The 16,504-nt window shown below is 42.0% G+C and overlaps 1 protein-coding gene and 1 long non-coding RNA gene across 2 annotated transcripts; one reads left to right on the top strand and one right to left on the bottom strand.

Moving 5' to 3' along the window:
* Nucleotides 1-4,300: 4,300 nt before the first annotated feature.
* LOC102413881 (olfactory receptor 2AE1) lies at nt 4,301-6,853 on the top strand. Its single transcript, XM_045164327.1, is given in 3 exon segments — nt 4,301-4,647; nt 4,694-4,816; nt 4,819-6,853. Coding segments are annotated over 3 exon segments (873 nt in total). The 5' UTR covers nt 4,301-4,451; the 3' UTR covers nt 5,373-6,853.
* A 2,159-nt stretch (nt 6,854-9,012) lies between these two features.
* Nucleotides 9,013-15,648, bottom strand: LOC102406779. Its single transcript, XR_327115.4, has 3 exons — nt 15,336-15,648; nt 14,004-14,147; nt 9,013-10,016 (listed from the first exon to the last, which is right to left on the bottom strand). It is a non-coding gene; the product is annotated as an uncharacterized LOC102406779 (long non-coding RNA).
* Nucleotides 15,649-16,504: the final 856 nt, after the last annotated feature.

Genomic DNA, 16,504 nt, shown 5'->3' with positions numbered 1-16,504 from the left:
GCTGGTATTAAGTATAGCTTCTTAACCAGGAAACATTAACATAAATGGTTATGATTCAAGTGCTCATTGCTATCTTTGGATGGAGAAGTGGCTCATGTGTTTGGGGGCAGAGAAAGCATATGCATGATTCAAAGGCTCAACTAACAGATTAAAGAAAAGTTTAGTTACTTAATTTGTGCTGATGCATGATGATGGAGTTCAAAATCTGAACACATTTTGCAAGAGCGTTCCAGAATTACATACTGTCTTGCTCCTGCTGATGCTCTGTCATTCAGAGATTTAGTGTAAACAACAAAGACTGCGTAGATGATATCCTCCATCTATTCCTCTGTAAATGGCAGTTTTGAGAGTTATGATGGGAATCTGAGGAACATCTCAGAAAGGACCTGTTTGGATGTTCAGTAGCTAACGTGTGTGTCAGTGTGGAAGCATTCTGCACCCCCTGTTTAACTACTGTACTTGTGTTCCCCACAAGAAACTTTTACTTGAAACTAAGGCATCCTCTGGCATTGTCAGCATATCACTGGAACCCTCAAGTTACAGGCTGATGATTGGTGATTCCGTGAGGAAAGCAGCCTGAGAAGGCAGAGGAAAGTCTCTTGAGGGACATAAATCAGACCAGGGAAACTATTATTGAAGTTCCTATGGGAGGAAGAGAGGCATGAACCAGACAATGGGGACATTTATTATGCTATGGAGATTTACAGAGAAAGATAGAAACTAATGAGGAAAGAGGGAAGAATATGGATCCCTAAGTAAAGGGAAATGTATGGATGTGCTGATGGGGCTGGAATGACCAGCGGGAATGTGGGGAACACTGGGCACTCAGACCACAGGAAGCTGAGTTTGAAATAACAGTGTAAGGCGACAGCCCTAAAGATGCTCCTCTGCTGCATGAAATGGAGAGAGATTACTGGTCAAATTACACCCGGAAGAATACATTCAATCCCGAGTTCTTCACTCTAAAAAGTAAGTAATCTGGAATACATGAAGATCCAGGAAGATGCTTAGAGGGAAAAACACAAAGAGGGATAGGGTGGGTATTTGGGGATCAATTTAGAGTATTTTTTTTTAAAGTTCACTTTCACTGTGGAGATTGAGCTCTTATTCTGATCAGTATTCATATGAGAATTAGGTAAAGGGCTGATTGGGAAATCTGGCTGATTAAATGTTGTGATCCTAGCTTTATCAGCCTGATTTGTAATTTTCATGCTCTCAGGTCTTCCTAGGTCATATCTTTCCTGTTTTCAAATACATAATTATGGTGGGTTTGTTATGTGTCACCTTGGCACCGATGCACCTCTCTTTAAACTAGACTTAATCTTCAATTGAAGAAGGCAATGGCACCCCACTCCAGTACTCTTGCCTGGAAAATCCCATGGATAGAGGAGCCTGGAAGGCTGCAGTCCATGGGGTCGCTGAGGGTCGGACATGACCGAGCGACTTCACTTTCACTTTTCACTTTCATGCATTGGAGAAGGAAATGGCAACCCACTCCAGTGTTCTTGCCTGGAGAATCCCAGGGGCGGCGGAGCCTGGTGGGCTGCCGTCTATGGGGTTGCAAAGAGTCGGACATGACTGAAGTGACTTAGCAATCTTCAAATAAAGACAATATCAATGTACCCTTCCACCTACCTGGATACAACTAGCCCATGTACAACCAAAAAACATGTAACCCTCTCCCAAGAAGAATATATAAAACACACTAACCTTTTATCCATAAAAAAGGTGAAATTAATTTTACTCCTAATTCATACTCTCCTTTTATGTCCTGTAACTTAAATACTGAGATATGAAGCTAACCATATTAATATATCTTATGTTAGACAAAGGGATGACTGAGTGAAATAAACAAATATTTAGTAAATATATCTATACATAAAATATTCACATATCAATAAGTAAGAAATGCGTATAATATTTCAAGTTTTCATTCTGCAGCTGCTCACACAGTCATGGCTGGTTTTTCTAAATACCTTCTTTCACTACCCATTCCATATTCCCTTTGTCTTCAGTGGGTCACGGTTACGTGTTGGGTGGGAGAGCATCCCTAACCTTCACTCCTGAAGGATCTGGGCCATTAGCAGTCTTGTCTGAATTGGGTTGTTGTGCTTTTCCACTGATTTTCATCACTGGACATTTGAGTAGAGAGTGCACCCTAGAAAATCTGAATTCCGGACTTGTTCCTCCTCATTCCCATGTAGTAGCACCTCAGTTTTCCCTTGCTAGTCAGGATCTATCAGAGCCACTAGCGGAGTAACTTTCTTTGCTTGTTGATTCAGTGATAAGAAGAGTCCAAAGTGGCAGGGTGGCAGTCTCAGCTCTCAGTAAATGAAATTGTGTTGCCTGATGAAGGAATTCCTTTCTTTGTAACTCACAGAGCCCAAATGTGTGAGAGTAAAAAATTTGGCAGTGGATCCCAGTTATAAATGGTACAATGGGGGACTCACTCCCACTTCCACCTCTTGATTTCTGGTCCCACGAACTGTTGCAACAGGAGAAACAGCACCATAAATTGATACAGAAATTTAGAACATATACCACATCTTAGAGGACAATGCCCCAGCAATATGAGGTGTTGTCAACTACCAGTTGCTGTAACTGAGTCTTCAGAAGTCTGTTTGGGCAACTGTCTCAGGATGCTGGAGAGTATGGAATAGACCAATGGATTCCTTCAACATGGGCCCATCCCCACATTTCATTTGCTGTGAAATGAACTCTTTATTTGGCAGTAATAACATCACTTCATGGAATAACATTATGGTGAACAGAGCTTTGTATTTATCCATAGGTGGTATCTTTTGACAGCAGCGCTGTAAGAAAGGGAGGCAAATCCATATGTAAAGTGTCAACTCCAATAAGAAAAAAGTAAAGTCCCTTCAATAATGGAAGCTATCCAGTATAATCAGCCTATCGCCAAGTGTCTGATATCACTATGGGATGATGTCATATCAGGGGCTCAGAGCTGGGTCTCTGTTGGCAGATGGGCACTCAGTGGTGGCTAGGCTGGCCGTGGTGACTACAAGTCCATGTTGTTGAGCCCATGTAGAGCCTCTATCCGTGCTGCTATAGCAAATCTGGGAGTCCATTGGCATGAACAGCACCGAGTGAGAAAGAAGGCCGGCGTCCACAGAAGAGGTTAGCCATTGGAAAGGATGACTCATTTTGTGGGCCACAGTAGTGGATCTTTCTCCCTTGTTTTGCTGTGAATATTTGCATACTTTTGATGGTGTGCAGGATAGTTACAGGAGGCAGAAGGACGGCTTTGTTGTGTTTACTGGGGGATGATGTGTCATTTAAGGAGATGTGTTAAGTATATGTTTGCCAAATATACTGAAGACGAACTCTGGAGTTTTTTAATGTGTCATCTTCGCTAGGATGAACTACATTTACTAGAATTCCCGTTGCTGTGAGTTTCTGGTTAAGGTGGGCCACCTGAGAGATTCTCGGGAAGAGATTCTTGCCCCCTGAGGGCAGGGGGAAGCATCTGTTGCTGCTGATGTGCTCACTCCCCTCACTGGTGTGAGGCAGCCGTGGACCGGCAGTTACTCTGCCTTCCCCTGGACCTTCCTCTAGCTTCTCCGACTCTGCGGCCAGGACTGTGCGTTTAGCCCTGTTAAGCAGGCCTCCAGCTTGTGCAAGAAAAACCATGCCACCAATTCCAGAGGCAACAATAATGACATGGGTCTCAGTCTGCCCTTGTGGGATTTATGTCATGTTTGTGGGTTCTAGCCTGACCTTGAGCTACCACACTTTTATACCCATCTTCCCTTCCTGACTGCTTGCCTCATGGAGTTCAAGTTCTAGAATCAGATAGAAAGGTGACAGCTTTACATAGACTGCTTAACCAGCTTTCACAGTCAAGTAAGGCCAAATTTCTATACAATCCATTAAATGTATATGTATGTATAAATCTCTTGGTAGTTCAGCTTTTCTGGTTAAACCCTGACTGATGTAAGAAAAGATCTGTATATATATTTTTATATCATATATAAAATTTAGAGTGTATCTATAAAGTATGTATACTTTAAAAAGAACATATGTATATATACACATATAAATGTATATATCTTCCTTAATGAGGAGAGACTTGTTTAGAAGTCTAGCACTAACAAAGTCTAGGTATTCTGAAATTTCAGAGGGATCATATTTGTGAGCAGAGATCTGAAGTTCTCTTATTTTTAAAAAGAGAAATTTCAATAATCAGAGCTGTTGAATAATTAGAACTAGAAAAATATTATTCTTCAAAATTCTTCTGTGGATCGAAAGAGGCTTATCGTCAGGTTGGATGAACCCCAGTATTCCTGACATCACATTTCATCTCCACTTCCTATTTCCCAGGGGCTGAGGACGGGGAGACGTGGCAGAGGAATCAGTCCTCTCTGGCAGACTTCGTCCTGGAAGGGCTCTTTGATGACTCTCTCGCCCACCTTTTCCTTTTCTCCTTGACCATGGTGGTCTTCCTTATTGCTGTGAGTGGCAACAGCCTCACCCTTCTCCTCATCTGTGCTGACCCCCGGCTTCACACACCCATGTCCCTCCTCCTCAGCCAGCTCTCCCTCATGGAGCTGATGCACGTCTCCACCACCATCCCCAAGATGGCAACCAACTACCTCTGTGGCCAGAAGTCCATCTCCTTTGTGGGCTGTGCGACCCAGCACTTCCTCTATCCTTTGTGGGCTGTGCGACCCAGCACTTCCTCTATCCTTTGTGGGCTGTGCAACCCAGCACTTCCTCTATCTGACTCTGGGAGGTGCAGAGTGTCTTCTCCTAGCTGTCATGTGCTATGACCGCTGCGTTGCCCTCTGTCGTCCACTGTGTACACTCTTCTCATGGCGACACTAATGATGGCTGCCGTGTCTTGGTTGGGAGCGTCCCTGAATTCCCTAATTTACACGGCAGTCCTGATGCACCTCCCTTTCTGTGGGCCTCGGCAAATCCACCACTTCTACTGTGAGTTTCCAGCTGTTGTGAAGTTGGTATGTGGAGACATCACTGTGTATGAGGCCACAGTGTACATCAGCACCCTCCTCCTCCTCCTCCTCCCCATCGTCTTGATTTCTACATCCTATGTCTTCATCCTCCACAGTGTCATTCAGATGCGTGGGAGTAAGAGAAAGGCCTTTGCCACTTGCAGCTCTCACCTCACTGTGGTTTCCCTCTGGTTTGGTGCTTCCATCTTCTCATACGTGAGGCCCAGGTCCCAGCACACTCCACTGCAAGACAAAGTTGGTTCTGTGCTCTACAGCATCATCACTCCCACATGGAATCCACTGATTTATACTCTCCGGAATAAGGATGTAGCTAAGGCTCTGAGGCGGGTGCTGGGGAGAGACTTTATCATTAAAAGATCGCAAGTGCAGTTCTCCTGAGCACATTAGTGGGATTCTCATCAGCTCCGTCAATTGTTCTCTGTAAACTGCAATGATTTTTTCAAGGGTCCGGAGCCTTGATGACTACTGCAAAATTGCAGTGGTTAACAAACATTTCCAGTACTCTCACTTGCTCTCAGGCATCGAAGCCCCATACAGTAGCGTCTTAGTCCATTTGGGCTGCTGTAACAACACGACCAAGACTTGGTGACTTAGACAACAGACATTATTTCTCACAGTTTCGGAGGCTGAGTCGTACAAAGATCAAGTCTTCACAGTGCTAGACACTCTTTCATTTCCTTTTGATCTCTTTTCAAGTGGAATCTTGCCCAAACATGCCTCCCTGATGAGCCTATTTAAAGCAGCCTCTTCACTCTTTGTCTCCTGATCCTACCTAATGATCATACTTCCCTGATATTGTATAACATTCTATTCTTACTATGTGCTTCCTAGAGTGAAATTTTCAAGAGGGTAAGGAGTTTTACTTTGTTTTCTGTTGTCTCACCAATGCCAAGAAAAGACATTTTTTGGCATGAAATAAGTACTCAATAACTACTTGTTTATGGATTAATAAATGAAAGGGACCTAGATTGTCTTACTAGCTCATGTGACATGAAAGATAGCCACATATTAATCCCATGTAGATGCAGAGACTTGACATCTCAGTGAACTTTCCTGGAGTCTAGTGGGCTGAGGGATGCCAAAGCCACAGCCAAATATCTAGATCTTGCTTTTCCTACTAGTTATTCAGTCCTGGGACCATCTTCAGAAGAAAAATACTTAATGCTTGAGAGCAAAGTTATGCTTTCTTTGATGCGTAAGTATTTTCTCTTTGAGAAACAGCTTTTCACCATTCTATAATAAGATGAGCTGCCCATCATGAGTAGGGTTATGTTATACACAAAGCCCTAAGGTTGGATTTGTGTTGTAACACTCCAATATCAAGTAGAATTTTCAGAGAAATGATGCCTGGGTTATTCCTGAAGGCACAAGGGTCTGATATAAGCAGCTAGCTCACAATCCTAGTTACAGAGAGTGGCTGTTCTTCTGCTACGCCCACCCCCACTCTCTACACACATACACGAACAACTACGACCTTGTCCAGAATGCTATAGGCTTATCTGGGAATGAAACAATCTGAGCTAAGTTGCTGAATGGTTATTCATGTAACACTAACATCTGCCAAAAGTAAATAGTATAGCGCGTTATGACCCCACCTTGAGGAGAGTTACTGTTGTTCACTGTTGTTCAGTTGCTTAGTCGTGTCCAGCTCTTTGCGACCCCGCAGACTGCAGCACGCCAGGCTTCCCTGTCCTTCACTATCTCCTGGGGTTTGCTCAGACTCATGTCCATTGAGTTGATGATGCCACCTAACTCTATAATTGTAATTATTCTTGATATATTCTAGATATTAACCCTTTGTCTTATAAAGGGCTTACAAATATCTCTGTCATTCCATTGGTTGCCTTTTACTCTGTTGATTGTTTTAAAACATGTTGAACATGTTTTAAAATTTTGATATATTCCCATTTATTCATTTTTATTTTTGTTGCCTGGGATTTCTGTGTCATATCCAAGAAAACACTGTAAATGTGATGCCATGAAATTTTCTCTCTGTGCTTTCTTCTAAGAGTTTTGTAGTTTTAGCTCTTACATTAGGTTTTTGATATATTTCCAGTTAAATTTTGAAAATGGTGTAAGGTAAGCGTCCAACTTTTTTCCACTTACTATAGAAATCAAATAGAATAAAATACTTAGGAATTAACTTATCCAAGAAAGTGAAAGATCTGTACACTGAAAACTCTCAAGCACTGCTGAAAGAAGGTAAAGGTATGTAAATAAATGGAAAGATATCCTATGTTTATGGATTGGAAATATTTATATTGTTAAGACCTCTTTATTACCCAAACCGATCTACAGAGCCAAGGCAAAACCTACCAAAATCTCAGTGGCATTTTGTTTTCAAAAAAAGAAATATCTATCCTAAAATTTATATGGATTCAAGGGACCTCAAATAGCCAATACAATCCTGGAAAAGACTAAAACTAGAAAACTCACACTTGCTGATTTCAAAACTTACTACAAATTTATAGTAATCAAAAAGAGTGTGATACTACCATATATAGGGATGTATAGACCAATGGAATGGAATAGACACCTCAGAAAAAGACCCTCATATATACAATGAGATTATTATCATCAAGAATACTAAGATCATTCAACAGGAAAAGGACAATCTTTTCAATAACTGTGCTGTGAAATAACTGTGCTGTGAATAACTGTGCATGTGAAAACATGCAAAAGCATATATCTAGACCCTTACCTTACACTATACAAAGTATTAAGTGAAAATGTATCAAATATCTAAATGTAAGAACTAAAACTATTAAACTATTATTTTATTCTTAGAAGAAAACATAAGGGAAAAGCTTAGAGGTTAACATCCAGAATACACAAAAATGACTACAATTCAAAGACAATCAGATAAAATAACCTAAACATGGGCAAAGGACTTGAAAAGACATTTTTCCAAACAAGTTGTACAAATGGTCAAGAAGCACATGAAAGGATGCTCAACCTCACAGATCATCTGGTGTATAATTTATGAAAATCATCTCAAACAGGATTAATGGCTTGAAAGTAAGACCTGAAACCACAAAACTCCTGGAAGAAAACATAAGGGACAAGTTCCTTGACATCGGTCTTGACAATATTTTTTAGATATGGCACCAAAAGCAAAAAGAATGAGAGCAAAAAGAAACAAGTGGGACCATGTTAAACTAAAAAGCAAAAGATTTTCACAGCAAGTGAAGTGAAGTGAAGTGAAAGTCGCTCAGTCGTGTCCAACTCTTTGCGACCCCATAGTCCATGGAATTCTCCAGGCCATACTGGAGTGGGTAGACTTTCCCTTCTCCAGGGGATCTTCCCCACCCAGGGATCGAACCCAGGTTTCCCACATTTCAGGTGGATTCTTTACCAGCTGAGCCACAAGGGAAGTCCAAGAATATAGGCGTGGGTAGCCTATCCCTTCTCCAGCAGATCTTTCCAACCCAGGAATTGAACTGGGGTTTCCTACACTGCAGGCAGATTAATTACCAACTGAGCTATCAGGGAAGCCCTTCACAGAAAGGGAAATCATCAAAAAATGTAAAGTCAACCTAGAGAATGGGGGAAATATTTACAAATCATTTACCTGATATGGGCTTAATATCCAAAATACATCAAAAACCCACACAAGTCAATAGCCAAAACACACACACACAAATCAGATTAAAAAATAGGTTGAAGAATTGAAAAGACTTTTTCCAAAGAAGACACACAAGTGGCCAACAGGAATATGAAAATGTGCTCAATATCCCTAATCATCAGGGAAATGCAAGTCAAAACCACAGTGTGGTATCACCTCACACCTGTGAGAATGGCTTTTCTCAAAAAGAACAGAGATAATTGCTGAAGAGGATTTGGAAAAAAGAGAATCCTTGTGCCCTGTTGTTGTTGTTGTTGTTTAGTCACTAAGTTGAATCTGACTCTTTCAACCCCATGGACTGCAGCATGCCAGGCTTCCCTATCCCCTGGAGTTCGCTCAAACTCATGTCCATTGAGTTGGTGACGCCATCCAACCATCTCTTCCTCTGCTGCCCCCTTCTCCTCTTGCCCTCAATCTTTCCCAGCATCAGGATCTTGGGAATGTAAATTGGTAGAGTTACTATTGAAAAAATATTCAGGTTCCTCAATAATTAAAAATAGAACCACATTATGATCTAGGAATTCCAGTTCTGGGTAGAAATTCAAGTAAATGAAATCTCCATCTTGAAAAGTTATCTTCCCCCCATGTTCACTGCAGTATTATTAATAGTAGTCAAGATATGGAAACAACCTCAGTGTCTGTCTATGGATGAATGGATAAAGAAAAGGTGGCATGTATATACAATGGAATATTAGTTCTATAAAAAATAAAGAATTCTTGTCATTTGTGACAACATGGGTGGACCTTGAGGACATTGTGCTAAGTGAAATAAGTCAGAGAAAGACAAATTCTCTATGATATCACTTGTGTGTAGGATCAAAAAAACCCTCCACTTTTAGATACAGAAAACGGATTAGTAATTTCCAGAGCTGGGGCTAGGGGTGAGGGAAACAGGAAAAGGTGATCAAAATGTAAGAATTCCCAGTAGTAAGATAAATTAGTTTGAAGGGTATAATATATAGCATGGTGACTACAGTTAACACTATGAATTGTATATTTGAAAGTTGCCAAGAGATTACATCTTTTTCTTATAAAAGGACTAAACTAAAATAAAAGTTCAATAAAAGAAAAAGCTATAACTACTTGAGGTAAATTAACAAAACCCATTTTGGTAATCATTTTGGAATATATGCGTACATTGAATCATTGTCTTGTACACCTTGAACTAACACAATGTCAAATGTCATCCACATCTTAACAGCAGTAGGAGAAATGAGTCTCACTCTTTAATAAAAACAAACAAAAGCCATGATGAGATACCACATCATGCTCATTAAGATGGCTACTACTAAAACAGCAGAGATGAGCACTGTTGGTAAAGACGTGGAGAAACTGGAGAGCTTGTGCGCTGTTGGCGGAACATAAAATGGTGCAGCCACTCAGTAATTTGATGGTTCCTCAAAAGATTAAAAAAAGAAAGACAATTATAACAATTCTATTTCTGGGTGTATGACCAAAAGAACTGAAAGCAGGATCTCAAGGCAGTATTTGTACACCCTTGTTCACAGCAGCATAATTCACAAGGGCAGCAAAGTGGAAGCAATTCAAGGGTTCCTTGATGAATAAATGGATTAACAAACGTGGCAAATATATATACAATGGAATCTTATTCATCCTTGAAGAGGAAGGAAATTCTGACACGTACTACAATATGGATGAAACTTGAGGACATTATTCCATGAGAACTAAGCCATTCATTAAAATACAAATGACTAGAAGAGTCAAGTTCAGAGATGGAACCTAAAATGACGAATGCCTGGTGATGGGAAATAGGTGATGGGTGTAGAGGGGTAGTTTGGGAAGATAAAAAGAGTTTTGGAGATTTGTTGCACACAATATGAAAGTACTTAATACTACTGAACTATATATTTTAAATAGTAAACATGGTAAGTTTTATGTTATGGGTATTTTATCTCAATTTAAAAAAATTATGTAAAAGCTTTTTACATAATTGGATTGAACTGTACCCTGTATTCAAGCCTGGATTGAATACAGGGTACTCTCGTCATTAATGATTTTTTTTTTGAAAACGATATTTTATTTTATTTTTTATTTTTATTTTTTACTTTACAATATTGTATTGGTTTTGCCATACATCAAGATGAAAGGTATAATCCCCAAACCTACCACAAACATACATTTTAATGGGAAAAAAAAAAACCCCATTAGAAATATTTCCAAAACTAAAGATACAAAGCTCACAATTACTGCTACCACTAAGCATTGTATTAAAGAATGCTGCCAATACATTAGGAAAGAGTTAAGTTATCCTGAGCAGAAAGAATCTTTACACTATTTTCTGTACCTTGCTGCTGCTGCTAAGTCGCTTCAGTCGTGTCTGACTCTGTACGACCCCATAGACGGCAGCCCACCAGGCTCCCCCGTCCCTGGGATTCTCCAGGCAAGAACACTGGAGTGGGTTGCCATTTCCCTCTCCAAAGCAAGAAAGTGAAAAGTGAAAGTGAAGTCGCTCAGTCGTGTGTGACTCTTAGCGACCCCATGGACTGCAGCCTACAGGTTCCTCCGTCCGTGGGATTTTCTAGGCAAGAGCACTGGAGTGGGGTGCCATTGCCTTCTCCAAACGTACTGAACACTACCACAAATTGGGATAAAAATGACTTGAATCCCGTGAAATCAGGCTTACTATTTTCCACTGGCAAATGCAATGAAACTCTTTTTCCTAAGAGATAGGGTAGAGGAGACAAAAATAGAGGAGATATATGAAACAGAGAATTTAAAAATCACTCAAATTTTCTTTGAGTATTGTAGATACTAACCACCTACACTTGTCAATGAATACTAATTACTGCTTGTCTTTCTGAAGGCTTTTTGCTTGTACACGAGTTCATAACCCTCTAATTCTCCATGGACATGTGAGAAAACTGAAGCTGAGGGAAGAGTTTCCTATACACGCTTTCATCTCCAAGCTAAGCAGCCTTTTCATTTATCTAATGAGCTCTTTCTAGAATTTTAGTAGAATTAGGAAGATAAAGTGCCAATAATCTCTAGTGTCTAGCAGATGTAAAAGCATCTAGAGAGAAGGCAATGGCACCCCACTCCAGTATTCTTGCCTGGAAAATCCCATGGATGGAGGAGCCTGGTGGGCCGCAGTCCATGGGGTCGCTAAGAGTCGGACAAGACTCAGCGACTTCACGTTCACTTTTCACTTTCATGCATTGGAGAAGGAAATGGCAACCCACTCCAGTGTTCTTGCCTGGAGAATCCCGGGGGTGGGGGAGCCTGGTGGGCTGCTGTCTATGGGGTCGCACAGAGTCGGACACGACTGAAGCGACTTAGCAGCAGCAGCAGCAGCAGCAGCAGAGCACATGTTGAGTTGATGGACATATAGGTTGCTTACAGAAGTGAGAACTCAGGGCACATGTTTTCATCGCACTGTCCTTTGTCCTTTGTCCTTTGTGTGGTTGTGGCATCTCCCCATCTTTTCCACGTTGAGCTGGAAAACTAGAAAGCGAGTCCACTTTGAAATTCATTCATTCACTCTCTCTCTTGAACTGAGAGCATATGTTGAGTGAGAAAAAGAGAAAGAGTGAACGAATGAATTTCAAAGTGGACTCGCTTTCTAGTTTTCCAGCTCAACGTGGAAAAGATGGGGAGATGCCACAACCACACAAAGGACAAAGGACAAAGGACAAAGGACAGCGCAATGAAAACACGTGCCCTGAGTTCTCACTTCTTTGAGCAGCCTAGATGTCCATCAGTAGATGAATGGATAAGAAAGCTGTGATGCATATACACAATGGAATATTACTCAGTCATTAAAAAGAATACATTTGAATCAGTTCTAATGAGGTGGATGAAACCGGAGCCTATTGTATAGAACAGTCTTTTGGACTCTGTGGGAGAGGGCGAGAGTGGGATGATTTGGGAGAATGGCATTGAAACATGTATATTATCATATGTGAAACGGATCACCAGTCCAGGTTCGATGCATGAGACAGGGTGCTCGGGGCTGGTGCACTGGGATGACCCAGAGGGATGGGACGGGGAGGGAGGTGGGGGGCGTCCAGGATGGGGAGCACATGTATACTGTGGTGGATTCATGTCAATGTATGGCAAAACCACTACAATATTGTAAAGTAATTAGCCTCCAATTAAAATAAATAAATTTATATTTAAAAGAATCAAAAATATAAAGTAGAAAGTGAAAAAAATAAAATAAATAAAAAAACCCCCAAAACAAAACTTCCTGTAGCTAAGTTTCTGCTGTGATATCTGATGGTTTAACTATGCAAAAAAAAAAAAAAAAAAAAAAACCAGTTCCAGAAATGTGGGTTCGGGGTGCATCTACTAAAGGAGTTCACCTGGGAAAGGTGGAGAGGAAATATGGCTTCTTCAGAGGGAAAGAAAGTTCAGGAAGTTCTGAGGCAGTAATGAGACAGTGAAGAGCTCAGGTGGGAGAATCAGGATCTGAGAAATAAGCCTCATGTCTGCAGGACAGGAAATCTGAGCCAGAGAGCAGCCTGCACACAGGGCTCTGCCTCTGAACATCTGGACACAGCTCACAACCTTAATTCAGGGGCTGGGCCCTGGGGAGGCATCAGAGCTGGATGAATATCAAGGCTTGGTTAGAATTCACAGCCAATTTGCCACCTGGTACATTCCTTTCAGTTAAAATTTTAATAATTTTGCCAAATCACTTCCTTTCTAGTGATTTTATATAAGTGATTCTGCCTTATTTTTTAAAACCAATTCATTTAGTAGATAAATATCTGAAGTTGAAGACAGCCATCATCTTGTCTCTGTTAGATGCTCACTCACTCACTCTGCAAAGACCCACACAAGAGGTGCCTGCTTTGAAGGCACAGAAGTACAGCAGGAAGTTCTTGTTCCAGCTCTCAAATCCCCCCAGTGGTCACCAGTTACAAGAGGTGTATGGAAATAACTGCTGGTGTTAGCAGTTCTTGAGGGAATTCACGTATGTGCCAATTACTCAAGGGTGAGTATGAGGGTTGTCTTAGAAAGTGAAGTTTCCAATCAGTCCAGAAGGAATTTTTAAAAAGGGGAACCCACAGCATATGCTGGCAACAGGAAAGTCTGACTCTAGTGTACTCAGCTTATGAGTCATGACTGGGCACCCCCCTCATTCTTTTCTCCTAAGGGGGATTGTGCCTTCCCGAGAATCTGAATCTGGCAGAAAGAAAATCCTCTTCACAACACTCACAAGATGGAACATCAAGTCCTGTGCTGAATCAGTCAGAGAACTCAGCTGTTTGGGGAGGCACACCTGAAGCTCTTAGTAGTTGGCAGTGGGGTCATGGGATAACCTTGGCCATGTGCTGAGTAGAGCCTATGATGCCATTTCTAGAGAGCTTGAAACCTCATACCTTCTTCCTAAGAAGGGGAATTTTTATTATGGAACTCACCTGGGATTTGCAACCACAAGAAGCAAAGCTGGAGCTCAAACAGCACGCACAGTTTTGTAGGACAGAATATTTCCAAAATAAGGCAGAGGTTTTGGTCCAGGAATCCCCAGCTTCTTAAAAAATCCATGTGAATAAGTCCCGCATCTATAAAGTGAAACAGAAAAGCAGGTCACAGGAATTGTGGACTATTGGTGCTGGAGCTGCCAGTCGCTGATCAGAACTGGAACTGTCAACTTAGGGAGGTAACATGTAGGCAATAAATAATATCCGCAACTCCAAAAGTGATATTACATTCACTCATCACCTCCTTTCCCACCTCCACTGTGAGACTCACAGAAAGTGATGATGATTAGTTAAAAGCAGCTGAAGTCTTCATGGGACCAATCCTAAAATGGATACTTGATAAATGTTTCCAATTTGAGTGGTCCTGAGAGGTTCAGGCAGGAATCCTTCCAGGGAATTACTCATGTTTATGAGTAAAGAATCTGCCTGTAATGTGGGAGACCTGGGTTTGATCCATGGGTTGGGAGGATCTGTTGGACCAGGGCATGGCAACCCACTCCAGGATTCTTGCCTGGAGAATCCCTATGGACAGAAGAGCCTGGCAGGCTGCAGTCCACGGGGTTTCAAAGTCAGACATGACTGAGTGACTAAGCGTGCACGTACTTGAGACATCACTTTGCCAATAAGAGTCCATGTAGTCAAAGCTATGGTTTTTCCAGTAGTCATGTATGGATGTGAGACTTGGACCATAAAGGAGCCGAGTGCCAAAGAACTGATGCTTTCAAACTGTGGTGTTGGAGAAGACTCTTGAGAGTTCCTTGGACAGCAAGGAGATCAAACCAGTCAATCCTTAAAGAAATCAACCCTGAATATTCATTGGAAGGACTGATGTTGAAGCTGAAGCTCCAATACTTTGGCCACGTGATGGTAAGAGTTGACTCGTTGGAAAAGACTCTCATGGTGGGAAAGATTGAGGAAAGGAGGAGAAGAGGGAGAAAGGATGAAACGGTTGGATGGCATCACTGACTCATTGGACATGAGTTTGAGCAAACTCAGACAGTGAAGGACGGGGAAGCCTGGCATGCTGCAGTTCATGGGGTTGCAAAGAGTCAGACACGACTTAGAGATTGAACAAAAACATGTATTACTTGACTCATGATTTCGAGATTGTCATTCTAGGTAGAAAGGGGAAATATTTTTGGTAGTTCCTAAAGCTTTAATAACATCCTATCTGTTAACTTTGATTTTCATAACAGACAGGGAAAGGGAGACCTGATTACCACCCCAAGTCCAAGATTACAGAGGAGAGGAGTCTGAACAGTTACTCACAAATACAGGAGCACCAGACTAGTAACCAGGAGAACCAGGATTCCGTGGAAAAGTATGGGATCAGGTCCATGGCAACTTCTTGCTGAGATCCTCTCCTCTGAGTTCTCTTCCAGCTATGTGTGCTATTCTTTGCAGGCCTTTGAATGTGGAGCTTCCTTTCCTGGATAGTGGAGACTCAGTGAGGCTGGGAGGTTTAAGCACTGAGAAGGGGGTGGGGCTGGAGCTGCAGCCAGTAGAAGGGCCCCCTGGGCTCCACCTGCAGGAGCCCTCTCTGCTTTGACAGGTGGCGGAGCATCACAGACACTCATTTGGCTTTGTGTTCTGTGGGAATTCAATAACAACTCAATCAGCGTCATCAGTAAGCCCAACCATTACAGAAGCTCTCATAAAACTGTTGGCCATGTCCCCTCTAAATTATTCTTATCTTCATAATTTGTGCTCAGTTACCCTGTGCTCATGCTTTAAAATACTTGAAATTCTTCCAGTGAGCTAGGTCTAAAGATCTTTGCCCATGCAGCTCCCCCTGCCTAGAAACGCCTCCCCTTTTTCATAAGTCCCCTGCTCATCCTTCAAATCCCAGTGCAGACAGAAGCCCCTGTTTTAGATTTTCCTGACCAACTCCCTTGAACAGATATAGCCCCTTCCTCTCCTGGCAAACTGCTGTCCTCTGCACACAGTTCTATTATCTCCAGCACCATTGCTGGATTCCTCACCTAGTTCCCCTGCCACATTTATAGAGTGGACAGAGTGTAGGTATTTGTCACCATTGTGTCCATGGGTTTCCCTGGTGGCTAAGATGGCAAAGAATCTACCCACAATGTGGGAGACCCAGGCTTGATCCCTGGGTTGGGAGGATCCCTTGGAGTAGGAAATGGCAACCCACTCCAGTATTCTTGCCCAGAGAATTCCATGGACAGAGGAGCCTTGTGGGCTAGTCACATGACTGAGTGACTAACACAACACACTTGTCCCTGGCACCAAGAGAGCACTTCCTGCCAAGTGGGAATGAGAAAGGTTGGTGGACTTGAGTTGGTGGAGGTAAGACCACTGGGCGGCTGCATGTCCTTTTCAAGTGGTTCTTTGGTGACCCCACCATCTTCTTGAATTGTTAACACAATCAGAGGGCCTGGCTGGGCTTTTGGTCACTGTCCCTGTACATTTAGGAGGAT

The sequence above is a fragment of the Bubalus bubalis genome, chromosome 24 (assembly GCF_019923935.1).
Source record: "Bubalus bubalis isolate 160015118507 breed Murrah chromosome 24, NDDB_SH_1, whole genome shotgun sequence".
NCBI lineage: Eukaryota > Metazoa > Chordata > Mammalia > Artiodactyla > Bovidae > Bubalus > Bubalus bubalis.
Note: the sequence above shows the minus strand (reverse complement) of the source record. Positions and strands in the feature narration are given on the sequence as shown.